This window comes from Arvicola amphibius, chromosome 7 (assembly GCF_903992535.2).
Source record: "Arvicola amphibius chromosome 7, mArvAmp1.2, whole genome shotgun sequence".
Classification (NCBI taxonomy): domain Eukaryota; kingdom Metazoa; phylum Chordata; class Mammalia; order Rodentia; family Cricetidae; genus Arvicola; species Arvicola amphibius.
Window position 1 is genome coordinate 23,188,246 of NC_052053.1, and position 18,499 is coordinate 23,206,744.

Sequence of the window (18,499 nt, forward strand, 5' to 3'; positions counted from 1 at the left end):
AACAAGCTCTAATATTTAGTTATGATGTCAGCCCTCCTCCTGTTGTCACTAGGCCTCAGCAAGTTGGTGACCAGTAATGCATTCGACACATAGACCGTGTAAGTGACGCTTCATCCCTGCCTCGTCTCTTCCCTGACTAATGTCGTTATTCTCTTATTTTCCAGACTACTCAGAGTGTGCTTCACACATTGACTCAGCATACCAGGTCTGGGTTAATTTCACTGCTCTAATACTATTAAAATACTAGCCAGACAGTATGTAATGGCTGTGTTTATTAACTAGGTATGTCACAACCTGTGCCTTTGCACCCAACACCCTTTTACTTGCTACTGGTTCAATGGACAAGACCGTGAACATTTGGCAGTTTGACCTGGAAACACCTTACCAAGGTTAGTAAGATGGCCCCATCCTTGTGCTGTGGTGCCCGCAAACGCGGGCCTCAGACCTGCTGGGTACGTATTCTCTGGAAGCTACAGCCCCAGCCCAAGCCCTGAACATCCTTAACCATCTCAATACCGATCAGAAATTTGGGTACGTCTTTTTTGTAGTTCCAGGAATTGAACCCAAGGCCTTGTGTATGCTAGGCAAGTGCTCTACCTCAGAGCTACCCTCAAGCCTAAACTTCAGTTAATCCTTTGGTGTGCTATTCATATTGCCTTTCTCAATACACCATACAGACTCAAATTTAATACACCTTAAAACTGCTTCTAGAGAATCCAGTGTGAGTCGTCTGCAGTTACGTTTTGGCAAAGGCGTGTATGCACACTCTTGAATGTCAAAGCCCAGGAGTTTTTCCATCGTTTGTGTCCTGGTTTTTCAGGTTCACATAGCCTGAGGACAGAATAGGAATCGCAGCTTTACCTTGTTGGCTTTCCTTTTGGCCTCAGCAAGCAGCACAGGTTTGCAACTTAGTTTTCCTTTTACATTGTCAGCAATAACCACATGGCAGTGTTGGTGTCTAGGTGACAGCGAGCGGAGAATCCCTTCACGGTGGGGGTATTACAGAGCGAGGAAAAACTGGACTAGAGGTGTGGGTCGGTGGTGGAGCGTGTGGCCGGCATGCACAGGGCCAAGGTTTGATCCTCAGCACCACAAAAAAAACCCAAAAAACTGCTAAAGGATAGCATTTCCTGCAGCATTAGGTCACTCCTGTTGGTGCTATCCACTATGCTTCTTAAGAGGAGGTTAGACAGTCAGGCAGACTCAGAGCGGGAATGTGTAGAGAAGAAACGTTTGTTATGCCGTTCACTTGCCTGTGCGCTTTAAAGCAGGAGGCATGAACGATCAGCTGAAGCAGTTGGTTGAAGACTGGTCAGAGGAGGACGTCTCAACATGGCTTCGCGCTCAGGGCTTGGAGGACCTCGTTGGTATTTTCCAGATGAACAACATCGATGGAAAAGAACTGCTTCATCTCACAAAAGAAAGTCTGGCTGGTGATTTGAAAATTGGTAAGGGCCGGGCGGGGGTAATGAATAATACTCTGATCATATACTAGCTTTTACGTGAGCATCTTCAGCTTTCTTGTGTGTCTATTCAAAGTAGAATTGGTGGGTCATAGGGAAATCCTCTGCACGACACTGGAGAGTTGTCAGGCTGCTTTCCAAAACAGCCCTGCTATTATACAATCCTGTCAGCATGGGGGAGGCTTCCCCATAGCCCCCCAGCATGGGGGAGGCTTCCCCACACCCACCCAGCAAGTGAGAAAGTCCAACACTTGTTTGCTTTTGTTATTAGCACCATCCAGTAGTTGTGGTTTCTCCTTTAAGCTTTTATTTGCATTTCCTTGATGACTTAGGTTGTTGGTTTAATGCATTTGGGTTGCTAGGGCAACATCCTGAAAACTAGGTAGCTAATAAATTAGAAATTGATTTCTTCCTTCTGCCAAGTCCAAGATCAAGGTACTGGTGGTTTGGTGTCTAGTCAGGAGTAGCTTCTGGCTTACTGACAGTACTTCCCTTAGTGGAATGGATAGGGGCTCTTTTATAGGGGTTCTGATCCTGTTTGTCCAAAGCCCCTCTATCACCACTGTGTTATTTGTAACTGTTTTGTGCTTGCTCTTGGCCTAAGGCTGGGAATCAATGGCAAAAGGTTTCAACATGAATATTCTTCTTCACAGTTTGGAAAATTGGCAGATTCAATAATTTAGGAGCAGAATTAGAAAACCTGTCCACTGGAGCATCTGGTTCTCCACATCAGTCTGAAATATCTGATATTTTAGTCTTATGTCAGGACCTACTGTGTGGCCATGCCCTGTGATCCTCCTGCCTCCGCCTCTCAAAGGCAAAGATTACAGGCAGGCACTCTTTCCATAAAACACTAAGTTGGGCTGAGACAGAATTAGAATCGGGAAAAGAGAAAATGAAAATAGAAAAGGCACACTGGTGCCATACATGCTGACGTTTGCTTTTTGCATGCAGAAATGTCTGTGCGCTTGTCGTTGTGGTTTGATTCCAGGGTTTCTGATGCCAGCGTAAAATCCGAATTCAGCGCACAGACATAGTCGCGCACGGTAAAGAATGTTGGGATGTCGTAGGCCAAAGCAATGCCCACCGTGTTTGACACAATAGATAAGAGATTGAGCAATGTCAAGCCCTCAGCAAAAGGCCCTTTGTAAACGTAGGATAAGGGCTTTTAGACATTTTTGAGTTTCTCAATCTAGTGTTTTCACCAACGTGTTTAAACCATTTTCTAGGTTGCTAATGAAAAACCTCATAGTAAGATCCTGTCTGGAAAGCTCAGGTACTTGAGAAGGGTGTGAAAAAAGTAAGCCACTGTGGGTGTGCTCCCCAGCTCCTCACCTCTGGATGTCTCCCAGCTCTCCAGAGATCAGAGTCAGGGCTTCCCTAAGAAGTAACTCCTTATGTCATATAGTCTCGTAAAGAGTATCCGTCCTGATGTTGAGATGTTTTAGGGCATTTGTGAAGCTGTAGATTTGTGAACACTGTTGACCTATCTTTAATTATAGTGTGCATGATAAAGAGCAAGAAAACCAATTTTGGACAGTATTAGAAAAAAGCCCTGAGTGCAGTCGCTAGAGAGAGCTGTGTGTGCGCCGGATGATCCGGCGCATAGCCAGGCCCTCGGCGCACAGCCAGGCCCTCGGGGACGCTGTGCTGTGCTGAAGATCTTAGAACCTGGAAGTGATGAACTGGTAGAGTTTAGAACGGCATGTGCAAAGAAACTACTGTAGGTCAGAACTCATGTATTGAAATAATTAATCGTACATTTATAAATAGGAATGAAAATGTTTTTTTTGTTTTTATCTACAGAGGTTTCATAGTTTGGTCTTTCTTTTCTGCAAACTAATAAAAGGCCATGAGGCTTTTTATTTTCCTTTTTTTAAAAATAATTTTCCAGGTTGCTAGGGTTTGGAGGGGTGTGCCTCAGCATCCACATGTTAAGTTCGAGGTCCAGCCTGTGATTCTGCAGGGATATGGCAGCGACAGAGCTGAGACTTAGTGGGATCACGTTAGGTCATTGTCACATCCCCTGAAGACGATGCTGGGACCCCCCTCCCTTCCTCTTGCTTCTTAGACACCAGGAAGCAAGCGGCTTCATCACTGAGTGTTCCCACGACACTCTCCTGCCTCTCGACAGGCCAAAATGCAGGGGAGCCAACTCATCCGTGGACGAAAACTGACCCGGAGTCAACCCTTCCACTTTTCGGTCTTTTCAGTCAGCTCGAGTATTGTGTCCAGTAACAGAAAGCTGATATTAACACATCGCTGAAAAATAATTCAAATTTCTTTTCTAGCTTTATGCTTTACCTGTCTTTACACCCTTATGTTTTGAAAGTTTATTTCACTTCCCAGTGACACTTCATTCTACAGACTTCCACTTGCTGCCTAAGTGTAACGAATGTCTTTTTAGAATCCCTGGGGCTGCGCAGCAAAGTGATGAGGAGCATTGAAGAGCTCAGGACCAAGATGGACTCCCTTTCTTCAGGAATCCCCGATGAGTTTATCTGCCCAATAACTAGAGAGCTTATGAAGGACCCCGTCATCGCGTCAGGTATGTGTGACGACTGCCAGGCTCAGGGTTCACGATGGTGGGGCTCTCTGTACAAGCTCATTGACACTTGGGCTGAGCTCAGAATTCCATTTTTCTCATAAGTAGGTTTTTTCCTTTTAAAAAAGTCATTAGATACAAAGTAAACAACTGTACATTGTATATTTTGTAATAAACTGGACACAGTACATTTGGAATTGAGACCAAAGGATTAAGTTTTGAAATTTCACCTAAATTGATGTGAATACCAGATAAAAAGACTGTGTGTGTATGTGCATGTGTACGTGTGTGCACAGGTGTGCATGCACACGCAGAGAGGGCCACTGGGTGTCTTTCTCTGTCACTGTCTGCCTCACTCCCTTAAGACACACTCTCCCACTGGAAGCTTGAACCTTGCAGATTAGGCTAGGCTGGCGTCAAGGCATGCAAAGCCATATCAGACTTTTATGTGGGTACTGGTGGTGTAGGTGTGAGTCCTCATGTTCATGGCTGCACAGGAAGCTCTCTTATCTGATGAGCCATCTCCCCAGCCCTCAAGATTTAAGATGACTTTTGTTGTGTCTATTATGCACTTTAATGATTCAGAAACAAGAATTTGAAGATTATGAATTAAGTTAGAACATTTGATATTAATCTCTGCATCAGTATACAGACATGCTCAGCAGAATGTTTTTGATTTTTCTTGTTGCACACACTGATAATTCATTCCTTTCCATTGCTGTGGTATGGCATTGCACTAGATATACCACAATACGGTTGTCTATGAACTGGCAGTGGGCTAGTCTGAAGCTGTCATGACACTTAATGCACAGATCTTCGTGTGTACAGGACTCATGTCTCGAGATAAAAGATTTAGGAGTGGAATTTCTGGATTGTTTTACTAAATGCATGTTAAAACTCCTGAAATGTTTCTCAAGGTGGATGCCTTATTGTGAGCTTATAACTGAGACTCCAGTTTCTGCCCATTTCTGCAAACATGTGGGTATCGCTAGCTGTTCTAATCCTGCATAACAGGTATAAAGTGGCATCTCATTGGACTTTTAACCCTCCCCACAATGAAGCGTCTTTCGATATGCTTCTTGCCTACTATCTCTTTCATAATATATATAGCCTCTTGACCTTTCCTCATTTTGTATTGAATTATCAGTTTGTTTTCTAAGTGTGTCTTTTGTAAGGCAATACATTATATGCATTTTCTCTATGGCATCTTTGAGAAACATGTTTAATTTTGATGGAATCCACAGAACCGTTTTCACGTTGATTCATCATTTTTTAATCCTAAGAGGGCTGCCTGTCCAAGGTTGCAGGACTTCCTCTGCTTTACTCCAGACACATTATAGTTTTTAGGTCTATGGTTTATTTTGAGTTAATTTTTGCATGTGGTAAGAGATGAAATTGTCTTCCTTGTTCTTGGTCCTTCCTTGCTGAGGCGAATGACCATCCATCGGGGAGACCCACTCCCAGGCTCGTTGTATCTTTATGTCCGATCTTGTGTCAGTTAGTCCTGGACCAATGCTGCTTTTTAAAAAATTTTTATTGAGCTATATATTTTTCTCTGCTCCCCTCCCCTTCAGCCCTCTCCCATGGTACCCATACTCCCAACTTACTCAGGAGATCTAATCTTTTTCTACTTCCTATAGATTAGATCCATGTATGTTTCTCTTAGGGTACACATTATTGTATAGGTTCTCTGGGATTGTGAACTGTAGGCTGGTTTTTCTTTGCTTTATGTCTAAAAGCCCCTTATGAGTGAGTACATATATTTGTCTTTCTGGCTCTGGGTTACCTCACTCAATATGATGTTTTCTAGATCCATCCATTTGCCTGCAAATTTCAAGATGTTATTTTTTCTGCTGTATTGTACTCCATTGTGTAAATATACCACATTTTCCTTATCCATTCTCCACCCAAGGGACATTTAGGTTGTTTCTAGGCTCTGGCTATGACAAACAATGCTGCTATGAACATAGTTGAGCACATGCACATGAGCGCATGATTAAGCATCCTTTGGATATATACCCAAAAGTAGTATTGCTGGGTCTTGAGGTACGTTGTTTCCTAATTTTCTGAGAAATTGCCTTATTGATATTCAAAGGGGCTGTATCAGCTTGCAATTCCACCAGCAATGGAGGAGTGTTACCTTTACCCTACATCCTCTCCAGCATAAGTTGTCATCAGTGGTTTTTGATCTCGGCCGTTCTTACAAGTATAAGATGGAATCTCAGAGTTGTTTTGATTTTCATTTCTCTGATGGCTAAGGATGTTGAGCATTTCTTAAGTGTCTTTCAACCATTTTAGGTTCCTCTGTTGAGAATTCTCTGTTTAGGTCTGTACCCCATTTTTTAAATTGGATTATTCTTTTGATGACCAATTTCTTGAGTTCTTTGTATATTTTGGAGCTCAGACATCTGTGTGATGTGGGTTAGTGAAGATCTTTTCCCATTGTGTAGGCTGCTGTTTTGTCTTGTTGACTGTGTTGCTTTGCTTTACAGAGTTTTTCAGTTTCAGGAGGTCTCATTTTTATTGTTTCTCTCAGTGTCTGTGCTGCTGGGGAAGTGATCTCCTGTGCCAATGTGTTCAAGCGTACTTCCCACTTTCTGTTCTGTGAGGTTCAGTGTGGTTGGCCTGATGTTGAGGTCTTTAATCCATTTGGACTTGAGTTTTGTACATGGCGGTAGATATGGGTCTATTTTCATTCTTCTACATGTTGATATCCAGTTATGCCAGCACCATTTGTTAAATATGCTTTCTTTTTTTCCATTTGATATTTTTTGCTTCTTTGTCAAAAATCAGGTGTTCGAAGGTGTGTGGATTAATATCTGGGTTTTTGATTCAGTTCCATTGGTCCTCCTGTCTGTTTTTATGCCAATACCAAGCTGTTTTCAGTACTGTAGCTCTGTAGTAGAGTGTGGAGTCAGGGATTGTGATGCCTCCAGAAGTTCCTTTATTTTACAGGATTGTTTTTGGCTATCCTGGGTTTTTTGCTTTTCCATATGAAATTGAGTGTTGTTCTTTTGAGGTCTGTGAAGAATTTTCCTGGGCATTGCATTGAATCTGTACATTGCTTTTGGTAAGATTGATTGCCATTTTTACTATGTTAATTCTACCTACCCAAGAGTATGGGAGATCTTTCCATTTTCTGGTGTCGTCTTCAATTTCTTTCTTCAAAGATTTAAAGTTCTTGTCATTCAGGTCTTCTGCTTGTTTGGTTAGAGTTGCGCCCAGATATTTTATGCTATTTGTGGCTTTTGTAAAGGGTGATGTTTCTCTGATTTCTTTCTCAGCCCATTTATCATCTGTGTAATAGAGGGCTACTAATTTTTTTTTTTTTTTAGTTAATCTTGTATCCTGCTACATTACTGAAAGTGTTTATCAGTTGTAGAAGTTCCTTGGTAGATTTTTGGGGTTGCTTATGGAAACTATCATATCATCAGCAAATAGTGAGAGTTTGACTTCTTTTCCAATTTGTATTCCCTTGATCTCCTTTTGCTGTCTTGTTGCTCTAGCCAGAACTTCAAGAGCTATATTGAGTAAATACAGAGAGAGTGGACAACCTTGTCTTGTTCCTGATTCCAGTGGGATCTCTTTTAGTTTCTCTCCATTTAGTTTGATGATGGCTGTTGGCTTGCTGTATATTGCCTTTATTATGTTTAGGTTTGTTCCTTGTGTCCCTGTTCTTTCCAAGACCTTTATCATGAAGAGATGTTGTATTTTGTCAAAGGCTTTTTCAGCATCTAATGAGATGATCATGCATTTTTCAATTTGTTTATATGGTGGATTATGTTGACAGATTTTTTTTGTGTGTGTGATAGATTTTTGTATGTTGAACCATCCCTACATCTCTGGGATGATGCCGACTTGATCATGGGGGATGATTTTTCTGATGTGTTCTTGGATTTGGTTTGCCAAGATTTTATTGAGTATTTTTGCATCAATGTTCATGAATGAGATTGGTCTGTAATTTTCTCTTAGTAATGACTTTATGTGGTTTGGGTATCACATAATTGTAGTATCACATAAAAGAATTTGGCAGTGTTCCTTCTGTTTCTATTGTGTGAACAATTTAAGGAGTATTGGTATTAGTTCTTCTTTGAAAATCTTGTAGAATTCTGTGCTGAAACCATCTGGCCCTGGGATTTTTTTGGTTGGGAGACTTTTTTTTTTTTTTTTTTTTTTGGTTTTTCGAGACAGGGTTTCCCTGTAGTTTCTAGAGCCTGTCCTGGAACTAGCTCTTGAAGACCAGGCTGGCCTGGAACTCAGAGATCCGCCTGTCTCTGCCTCCCGAGTGCTGGGATTAAAGGCGTGCGCCACCACCGCCCGGCTGGTTGGGAGACTTTTGATGACTGTTTCTATTTCTTTAGCAGTTATAGGTATATTTAATTTGTTTATCTGGTCTTGATTTAATTTTGGTAAGTGATATTTATCCAGAAAGTTGTCTTTTTCCTTTAAGTTTTCCAATTTTGTGGAGTACAGGTGACCTATTGATTCTCTGGATTTCCTCTGTGTCTGTTGTTATATCTCTGATTTTGTTTATTTGGATATTATCTCTCTCGGCCTTTTGGTTAGTTTGGGTAAAGGTTTGTCTATTTTTTGATTTTTTTGAAGAGCCAACTCTTTGTCTCACTCTTTGTATTGTTTCTATTTTGTTGATTTCAGCTCTCAATTTGATTATTTCCTGCTGTCTAGTTCTCTTGGGTGAGTTTGCTTCTTTTTGTTCTAAAGTTTTCAAATGTATGTTAACTCACTAGTGTGGGATTTTTCTAGCTTTTTTTACGTGAGTATTTAGTGCTATGAACACTGCTTTCATGTGTCCCATAAATTTGGGTATGTTGTGTGGTCATTTTCATTCAATTTTAGGAAATCTTTAATTTCTTCCTTGACCCATTGATACAGGTGAGCATTGTTTAATTTCCATGTGTTTGTGGTCTTTCTGAAGCTATTGTTGCTGTTGAATTCTAATTTTAAGCCTTGGTGATCCGATAAGATACATGTGGTTATTCCAATTTTTTTTTGTATCTGTTGAGGTTTGCTTTATTACCTAGTTAGCATGTGGTCAATTTTTGAGAAGGTTCCATGTGGTGCTGAGAAGGTATATTCTTTTATGTTTAGATGGAATATTCTATAGATGTCTGTTATGTCCATTTGAGTCATAACATCTGCTAGTTCCCTTATTTGTCTGATAGACCTGTCCAGTAATGAGAGTGAAGTGTTGAAGTCTCCCACTATTAGTGTGTGGGGTTTAATGTGTGATTTAAGCTTTAGAAGTGTTTCTTTTACATATGAGGGTGCCCTTGTATTTTGGGCATACATGTTCAGTATTGAGATTTCCTCTTGGTGTATTTTTCCTGTGACTAATATGAAATGTCCTCCTTTGTTTCTTTTGATTTTAGTTTGAAGCCTATTTTGTTAGATATTAGGATAGTTACACCAGCTTGTGTCTTAGGTTCATTTGATTAGAAAATTTTTTCCCAACCCTTTACTCCAAGACTATCTGTCTTTGAGGTGTGTTTCTTGTATGCAGCAGCAGGATAGATTCTGTTTTTATATCCAGTAAGTTAGCCTGTGTCTTTTATAGGTGAGTTGAGTCCATATATTAAGGGATATTAATGGCCAGTGATTTCCAGCTCCTGTTATTTTAGTTTTTGTTGGTGGTGGTGATATTGTGTGTGTGTTTCCCTTCTTTGGGATTTGCTGCTGTGAGATCATCTATTGTCTGTGTTTTTGTTGATGTAGCCAACTTCCTTGGGTTGGAGTTTTCCTTCTAGTACTTTGTGTAGGGCTGGGTTTGTGGCTATGTACTGGTTGAACCTGGTTTTGTCCTTCTATGGTGATTAAAAGTTTTACTGGGTTTAGTAGTCTGGGCTGGTATCTGTGATCTCTTAATGTCTCCATAACACTTGACCATGACCATCTGACTTTTGTTTCCACTGAGACGTCAGGTGTAATTCTGATAGGTTGGCCTTTTTCCTTTGCAGCTCTTAATAAACATACAAAATAAAGAATTTTGTTTTGATTATTATGTGGCAAGGAGACTTTTTTTCTTTGACCCAATCTATTTGGTGTTCTGCAAGCTTCTTGTAGTTTCATAAGCATATCTTTCCTTAGATTAGGAAAGCTTTCTTCTATGATTTTGTTAAATATATTTTCTGTGCTTTTGAGTTGGACTTCTCCTCCTCCTTCTATACCTATTATTCTTAGGTTTGGCCTTTTCATGGTGTCCCATATTTTCTGAATATTTTGTGCTTAGCTTTTGCTAGTGTTAATTTTTTTTTTCGGTTTTTCGAGACAGGGTTTCTCTGCAGCTTTTTTTTAGAGCCTATCCTGGAACTAGCTCTTGTAGACCAGGCTGGCCTCGAACTCACAGAGATCCACCTGCCTCTGGGATTAAAGTGCTGGGATTAAAGGCATGCGCCACCACCGCCCGGCTAGTGTTAATTTTTTTTTTTAACCAGTGAGTCTATTTCCTCTGTTGTATCTTCTGCGCTTGAGATTCTCTCATCTCTTCTTATATTCTGTTGTTTGCATTTGTACTTCCTGATCGTTTTTCATAATTTCCATTTCTATAATTCCCTGTTTTTTTGTCTCTATTTCAGCTTTCAAGTCCTTAATAGTTTCTTTCATATGTTTGATTGCTTTTTTTTTTGTTTTAAGGGATTTGTTTTCTTCCACTTTTTTTTTTTGTTTGTATTTTCCTCCATTTCTTTGAGGGAATTTTTCATTTTCCTCTTTTAAGGGCTTCAAACATTCTAAAGTTAATTTTCAGGTCATTTTCTTCTGCTTCAAACATTCTCAAAGTTAATTTTCAGGTCATTTTCTTCTGCTTCATTTATATTTGGTTATTCAAGACTTACTGTTGTTTTTATTGGTGTTTTGTTGCTCTTTGTGGTGTTGCTGGAGGTTGCTTACCTCTCCCAGGGGTTGTTTGTGCCTGCTCCCACGAAGGTTGCTTGCTTGGGCCTGTTCTGGCAGAGATTGCTAAGGCCTGTTCTGGCAGAGGTCTCTGGCTCGGGCCTGTTCCCTCAGCGGTAGCTCCCTTGTACTTGCTCCTGTGGAGGTCGCTTCCTCAGCCGCTGTTGCTTTCTAGTGAGTCTCGAGTCTGGTCAATGAGTCTGCAGACTCGGTTTCTACATACACGGCTTGTTGGTGTTTTCACTAGGATGGTGTTTAATGCAGAGAGGAACTGGAGAGATTGCTAGCCAGCTTCATGGGCCTTTTTCTCTCCTAGTAGTGCTGTTTTGCTGTATAGATTTTGCAGTTTTTCTTTTGTTAAAATTACTTGATATTTTCTAATACTGCGGGTTTACACTTTTTATTGCATTGTATGTGGGACTGGGCTTGGTATGTTGGCTTTGTGTCCAGGGACTGTGCTACATCCACTGGTAACAGCTTCCTAACAGGCGCAGGAGTAGGTTTGCTTTGCATGTAACTTGGACTGCATCAGTGCCAGGAGACAGCTGCCTTTTCCTCCTCTCTCACCTGCAGCTTTCTTTCTGGTCACACAAGCTGACAATACAGTTACAGAGACAAGGAGAACAGACATTTTTACCATGAGCTTCCGCGAGAGGAAGAACATCCAGACTTTCACCCCTCAGCCAGTGTTGGCTGAAGGAAGTTCCTTCCATTCTCAGTTTGGGGATTAAAATACTGGTTTTTTTTACCAGTATTTTGATCCTGATCAGCATCACTATTTTATTTACTTAAATATAAGTTTGTCAATCATTTGCCTTTTTGTTGCGTTCTAATATAGCTTGTTCGTTTTTGCCGTCCACTAAGTCTCGGAACCCTTTTGTTATAAAGGGAAGGCTGACATTGCGACATGGACTGTGAAGCATGACGGGGGAGGGGTAAAACTGGTAACTTGGCACCAGTCAGGTACCCTCTGCTGGGTCCCTTCCCTTTCGTGCCTTCTTCATTCATAATTTACTGACACTGATTTTTCTTAAAAGGAAAGTACATGCATGGAATTCATGATACTAAGAATCTGCTATCCCAGGTCTGGCCACTTTGCTTGTTGTCCAGAACGTCCACATTGGGGAATCATACTCCAATTAAGTTCAAGTACGCTGAATTAATTCCTGTGTGTTGCTTTAAGGCATGTCTTTGGCATGCAATTGTTCTCTCCTCTTGAGTGGCGTTTCTTTGGGAAACCGTCAGCTGTCTTGGTCCCTTCCACCTTTCCTCTTAAACCTTTCCAGGCGACCTTCAGAGACTGCTCTGCTGACGCTGTTCTCTGCCCACTGAGACTGTGCTCAAAACTTCAGTCATTCCCCGAAGTTCACTTAGCATTATAGACCTGGAGCCAGGCTGCCTGGGGTTACATCCCAGTACTGTTATCTATTCCTGCATACTATGGAAGTCAGCCTGTTGTACAGGGTGAATATATGTCATAGATCCTTCATAATGAAGTGCTATCAGCTGCATATTGAGTATTAAATATTTTCCATGGTTCTTCATGGAATCATTAGAAAAACATAGGTTGGAATCTGTCAGTTTTAACTTTTCAGTGTTAAGCCTGCATGCATGTCAGCCATCCCTCTTAGAAGTGCCTTCATTCTAGGAATGGGAACATACAAAATAGAAAATTGGGAATAGGGCTGGCCAAGCCCGATGACCTGAGTTTGACCTCTAGGACCCACTTGGTGAAAGACAAGGTCAGCTCCTGCAAGCTGTCCTCCAGCCTCCATATGCACTTCTACAAATCAGTAACTGAAGTAGAAACTAGATGGGAGCGTGCCCATTTAAATAGCCAAGCGCTTTGGTGTGGGCGCATGTTGTACATGTGAATACATGAAAGGTCAGAGGACAGGCTCTGACCTTTGGTCCCTACCTTTCTTCTTCCTAAGCTGTGTCCACCAAGCTTCTGTGGCTTCTCCTGTCTCCACCTATCTCACCATAGGAGCGTGGTCATGCCTGACCACAACTGGCTTAGTATGGTTCTTGGGATCCAAACTTGGGTCTTCAAGTACAATACCACAGAACCATCCCCCCAAGTCTTCGTTCTGTGGAAAGGTTACAGAGTCTTAGGTCAAGGCTGGGGATGTAGCTCCATGGTATCAGGCCTGCTGGGTATGTCCCTCAAACCTGTACACACATGAAAGATGAATCTTGAACATGTAGTGAAATAAACAAGAAGTTCTCCCCGGTGACATGTTTGAGCTCAACTGCACATTGTATTTCACTTCTTGTGTAAATTTAACTGAAAAACCAGCAGCCGCAGTATTTTTAGTGGCCTTTCTTCAGGGACTTGAGGTTTCTGGGAGGTAGTGTGGTCTGTGTGAACGTTCTCGTGGTGAACCTTGGGGTTCTGCTTTGGGATGAACTCTGGTAGGACAGCTTGAAACCTGTGGTGTGTGTGAATATGTGTGTCCACGCTGACATCTGTGACTACATATGAAGATGACGTTTCCTCAACCTCTCAGTCTGAGGCAGGCTCTCTCTCAGGTAAGATTTTCATGTTCTCTCCTCCAGTTAAAAACTTATTAAATATGGGTATAGGAGAGAGGAGATTATTAGCTAGTTTATGGCTTATTTATATCATAAATAGGAACCAAATGGACACTATCTTATAATGTCTTTATTCCTTTTAAAGAAAAGAATGGTTGGGCGGTGGTTGGGCGGTGGTGGTGCTCACCTTTAATCCTAGCATTTGGAAGGCAGAGGCAGGTGGGTTTTAGTAAGTTCCAGGCCAGCCTGGTCTACAAAAGGAGTTCCAGGACAGCCAGGACTGTTATACAGAGAAAAGCAAACAGAAAAAATGTAACCAGTAGGTCAAAAGAAATTGCTGCCTAGCAGTGGTGGTGCAAACCTTTAATCCCAGCACTCAGGAGGCAGAGGCAGGTGGATCTCTGAGTTTGAGGCCAGCCTGGTCTACACAGTGAGCATAGTTTCTGATTTTCAACACAGCTCTGACGTCAGCTGTCGTGTTCCGACAGAGCACAACCCAACCTTAGTACACCTTCAGCGGGACGAACCATCTGTTGTGGAAGAGGTACTTTAGACATGGTACAGGCAAAGTAAGATGATTACTGATCTTTTTTTCAAATAATTAACTTTTTTTCAGATGGCTATTCCTATGAGAGAGAAGCAATGGAAAATTGGATCCACAAAAAGAAACGCACAAGCCCCATGACAAACTTGGTTCTTCCTTCGCTGGTACTGACACCAAACAGGACTCTGAAAATGGCCATCAACCGATGGCTGGAGACACATCAGAAATGAACTGCATCATATATGGTATCGGATACATTTTCTCAGTGATGTCATTCAATGCTAACCGGGCATTGCAAGCAAAATAGAAGTTAAAGACATGTTAAATTCAGTTACTTTAAAAAAAAAAACTGTCTATTATTATCCTTAAAAGACAAAATTACACATCTAATGTCATTGCTGTTTCTATCAAAGTGAAAATATTTTTTGCACTAACAGGAAAGTGTGTAGAAATAAAACTTTGACTTTGAATTGCAGTGTCGAAATGTGTTCTCCACCCTGGAGCAGCCTAGATTCCGTGGATGTCTCCATCCTGGATAACAGCCATTCAATAGTTTTCAGTGACCTTTATGATAGAATTCCACAATATAATTACAAATCGTAAAATAAATCACTCCAGGCATGTTGAATAGCAGTTTTGTTCGGTTCTAAATTTGTATAGTATGAGGCTTTTTCTCCATTATTCAACCTCGGATGTAAACTAGGTCAGATAGTCATTAACTTCGCTGAAATATATCAAGTGACAAACCACCTTCCCTTCAAAACTTGGAATTCTTAGGCATTCCCAATATGGGAGAACTTGTGTCCAGTCAGTCAGCCCGGTACCTGCTACACCACCAGCACCAGATCTGCATCTGTCACACAGGAACTGAAGTCCAGGGTGGCGGTCTGTACTGGCCTCTCAGATGCCTGCTGAAGTAGTTCCCTGGAGCGGAGCCATCAGTGGAAGGCTCACTGCAACCAAAAACTGCCAGGGCAGGGAGCAGAGCTGTCTTTAGCCTTTATCCTGTTCACTCAGGCCCCCAAACTTTCACAAAGTATCCAAGAACAATAGAATTAAGAATTAAAGCCTTACTCTGGGAATCGGGGCACATACCGGGTCAGTGTTAGACAAAGCCTCTTATTTACTAACATTTATTCTTGGTCAGAATGGCGAATCTCTGAACAAGCCCAGACCATAAAAATACTGGCAGCAGGACTGCACCAGAGAGCTCTTTGAAAATGCAGCGCCAAATTATGTTAGTCAGGGGTGTATAAGGACAAAAGTCACAAGGCACATACTTCCTGCTTATATGCACTCTGGAGCAAGCAAGCTTGGTCACAGAAGGGAAAGGGCAGGGTTTATGTAAGACCAGGCAATTATAAAAATAGCCCGCAGCATTCCGGAAGTTACCTGTCTTGGGCAAGTGGGTCTTACAGGTTAGAGGCATTTTTGTTTTTACAATTCTCTTAAACTTTTAAACACAATGTTCACCATCATAGAAACTGACTGCATTCTCTAATGCAGCTTTGCCTTCATCTCAATTTTTATTTTTTGTTGGCAATTTTTGGTTTTGTTTTCTGAGACAGGTTTCTGCTCTGTTGCCTAGATTGCCCTGCAATGGCCATGTGGCCCGGGTTGGCTGAACTCTGTAATCATCCTGCTTCTGTCTCCCGAATGCTGAGATGACAGAAAACTGCCATCAAACCCCGCCCCAATCTCTTAGTTAATGACATCTCTGGCTGACCTAATCAAATTCCCATTGTGTGGTTCCCTGCTCCCCTCCACTCCCCATGGCTCACTTTAGATTAGAATTTCTGGCTTTTTACGATCATTTTCTTGAGGTTTTATTTCATCTAGGTGCAGTGGCACAGGCCTTTGGCCCAGCAGATGAAGGTAAATCTATGAGCTGGAGGCCAGCGGGTCTTCATAGTGTGTTCCAGGCTAGACAGGATTACATAGGGACAACCTTTTTTAAAACAAAAACAGATTTCACATGTTTAGTATTTTGCCTGCACGTGTGTATTTTGCACCACATGAGTGCCTGGTACTTTAGGAAGTCAGAAGAAGAAATGGGAACCCCAGGAACTGGAGACTGTTAAGTTTCAAACTCGGGACCAAAGGCTGAGGTGCCTACTTACCTTATCAAAGTGGCCCTTGTCTCCAGGTTCTTCCAGCATCCCTCAGTGCCTACCTGTTACATGGCAGGGCTGGCAGACCCTGCCCTCTCTCCTCAGCTCTCCAGCCCAGGGGCTGGGCTGTCCTGTCCTTCCCCCATAGTAGCTCACAACCCTCTGTCACTCTAGGTCCACTGCCCTCTTCTGGCCTCCACAAGCTCCAGAAATACACATGGCAAACAGAACTAATTCAGAAAAAAAAAATGCTCATATAAATAAGTATTTTGTAAACAAAAAGCACTGTGAACGTTTAATCACAAGACTGTCCCAGTCTGCTGTGCATAAATAAAATACTGCTCATAAATCTTAAAAAAAAAAATGCCTGGCAGTGGTGACTCACACCTTCAATCCCAGCACTTGGGGGACACAGAGGCAGGTGGATCTACAGCTTGGTCCACTGGGCTATACAGAGAAACCTGTCTCAAACATACCCTTTACTCTCCTGTTTCATAGGCAGTGAATAAGTTCCCTTACAGAAAGCTGCCCAATCTAGCTGTCCTTTCTCTGTAACCACTGCTTTGGGAGTTTTAGGACAGATGCCGGACTGTATTTCTTTTGTTTCATAGGCAGACCCCTTCATCTAGGATTGCAGAGGGAATATATTTATCCTACGTGATTTACAGTCTCACTGTGGGCAAAACAAGTGACAGCGATTTCTACGAGTGGTGCTCTAACCCAAAATCTACGAAATTACACTGTTATCTCTAGGTGTCCTGTAATTCAGAAAAGAGCCACCGTTAGGCCAAATCTCTGTTTTTATAAAGTGCTGGACTTGCTGGACGCTGGCAGCTTTTCACGGCAAAGTTAACAATCAGTGAAGGTCACCGACAGAAAGGGCGGTTGAAACGTTATTTTTAGATGTGTTGGGGCTGGAGAAGTGGCTCAGTGGTTAGGAGCACTGGGTGTTTGTTCCTTTAGAGGACCCGGGTTCAATTCTCAGCACCCATGTGGTGGCTCACCACTGTCTGTAACTCCACTTCCAGGGGACCCATGGCACCAGGCACGCACATGGCCGCGCACACACACATATACATAAGCAGAGAAAATACCCATGCACATAAAATAAAATAGATGGATTAAGGCTTCTTATAAAGCAAAATACCTGAAAACTGCTGATTTTTCCAAATTCAACATTTTCTATATAAACAGATGATGCCAGACAACTCCATCTTCAACACAAGGTAAGCAAAAACCAACTCCAACCAAGACCATCTTACAAGAAGGGCCAAGACTCCCAGCCCCCTGATGGACGCTGTGGGCCCAGGGGTTGGTTTACGGGTTCAGTGCCCTTTGACTGGAGCTGTGTGAGATGTCACTTCTTGTCTGGACAATGAGCGTGCCCTGTCTTTACCACGACTAAATCCGAACAGCGACTCTTTTGTGGCAGTCCTCAATAGGACTGATTCCTATTGTCCAGGATAGCCAGGACAAGAGCTATGTGTTCAGTACTCAGGACTGCTTCTGCCCTCCTGGGCCATTCTTTTAACCTTGACACAGTGTTGAGGCCTGGAGGCACTGAGAGGCTCTAGCAACAAAAACAAGACAGTAACCTAGTTATTAAGCTTAGGTTCCCAAGTTACTCTTTTCCTGGCAGAAGACGGCTGCCAGGGGAAAGTCAGTCTTTTTTGGAAGGTGTCCCCACAGGTATGTTCCCTTGCTCCAATGAGCCCGACCCCATGCATACAATACACAGCACTAACTGGATTTAATGGGTTCGTAAAAACAAAACCGCAGCATTGGGACAGTACATGCTGATAAGTATATAGGGGAGCTGGAGAAGGGAAATTGGGGGTATGGTCATATTTCATTGTATGCATGTATAAAATTCTCCAGAAAATGCTTTCTAAAAAGGACTCGAGTATAGCACAGTATCATTAGGAATCATTACGTCGACTCCCACCCCCACTCCTACCCCATGTGTGGCTCTACCCTGGGTTTCTGGGCCATCCAGGCAGTGTCAGGGGTGAGCTCTTCCTCATGGCATAGATTGAAAGCTGGACCAACCAGTTACTGGCTGGCCACTCTCATGATTTCTGGGCCACCTTTACCGCAATACCTCCTGCAGGCAGGACAAATTGTAGATCAAAGGTTTTATAGCTGGGTTGCTGCCCCAATCCCTGCACTGAGGTCTTGCCTGGTTATAGGAGATGTCCAGTTCAGGCTCTGTGTCCTCCATTTGCAGTCTTAGCTGGTGCCTAGCCCAGTTGTCATCAGAGAAACCTCATCCAGCAACTGCTGGAAACAGATGGAAACCCACAGGCAAACCTTAAACAGTTTGGGGAATCCTGCTGAAGAGAGGAAGGATTGTGGGAGCCAGAAGGGTCAAGGACACCACAAGAAAACCCAC

The 18,499-nt window shown here is 42.3% G+C and overlaps 1 protein-coding gene across 3 annotated transcripts in view; it reads left to right on the forward strand.

Moving 5' to 3' along the window:
* Nucleotides 1-14,466, forward strand: part of Wdsub1 (WD repeat, sterile alpha motif and U-box domain containing 1) — a 34,282-nt gene extending 19,816 nt beyond the window's left edge. For 2 of the 3 annotated variants that reach the window (XM_038338001.2, XM_038338002.2), the window contains exons 7-11: nucleotides 165-205; nucleotides 283-389; nucleotides 1,269-1,448; nucleotides 3,871-4,011; nucleotides 14,069-14,466. In XM_038338001.2, coding sequence (XP_038193929.1) covers nucleotides 165-205; nucleotides 283-389; nucleotides 1,269-1,448; nucleotides 3,871-4,011; nucleotides 14,069-14,226 — 627 coding nt within the window. In that variant the 3' untranslated portion in view covers nucleotides 14,227-14,466. The remainder of the gene's footprint in view (nucleotides 1-164; nucleotides 206-282; nucleotides 390-1,268; nucleotides 1,449-3,870; nucleotides 4,012-14,068) is intronic. The other variant, XM_038338004.2, reaches the window with a different exon arrangement.
* Nucleotides 14,467-18,499: the final 4,033 nt, after the last annotated feature.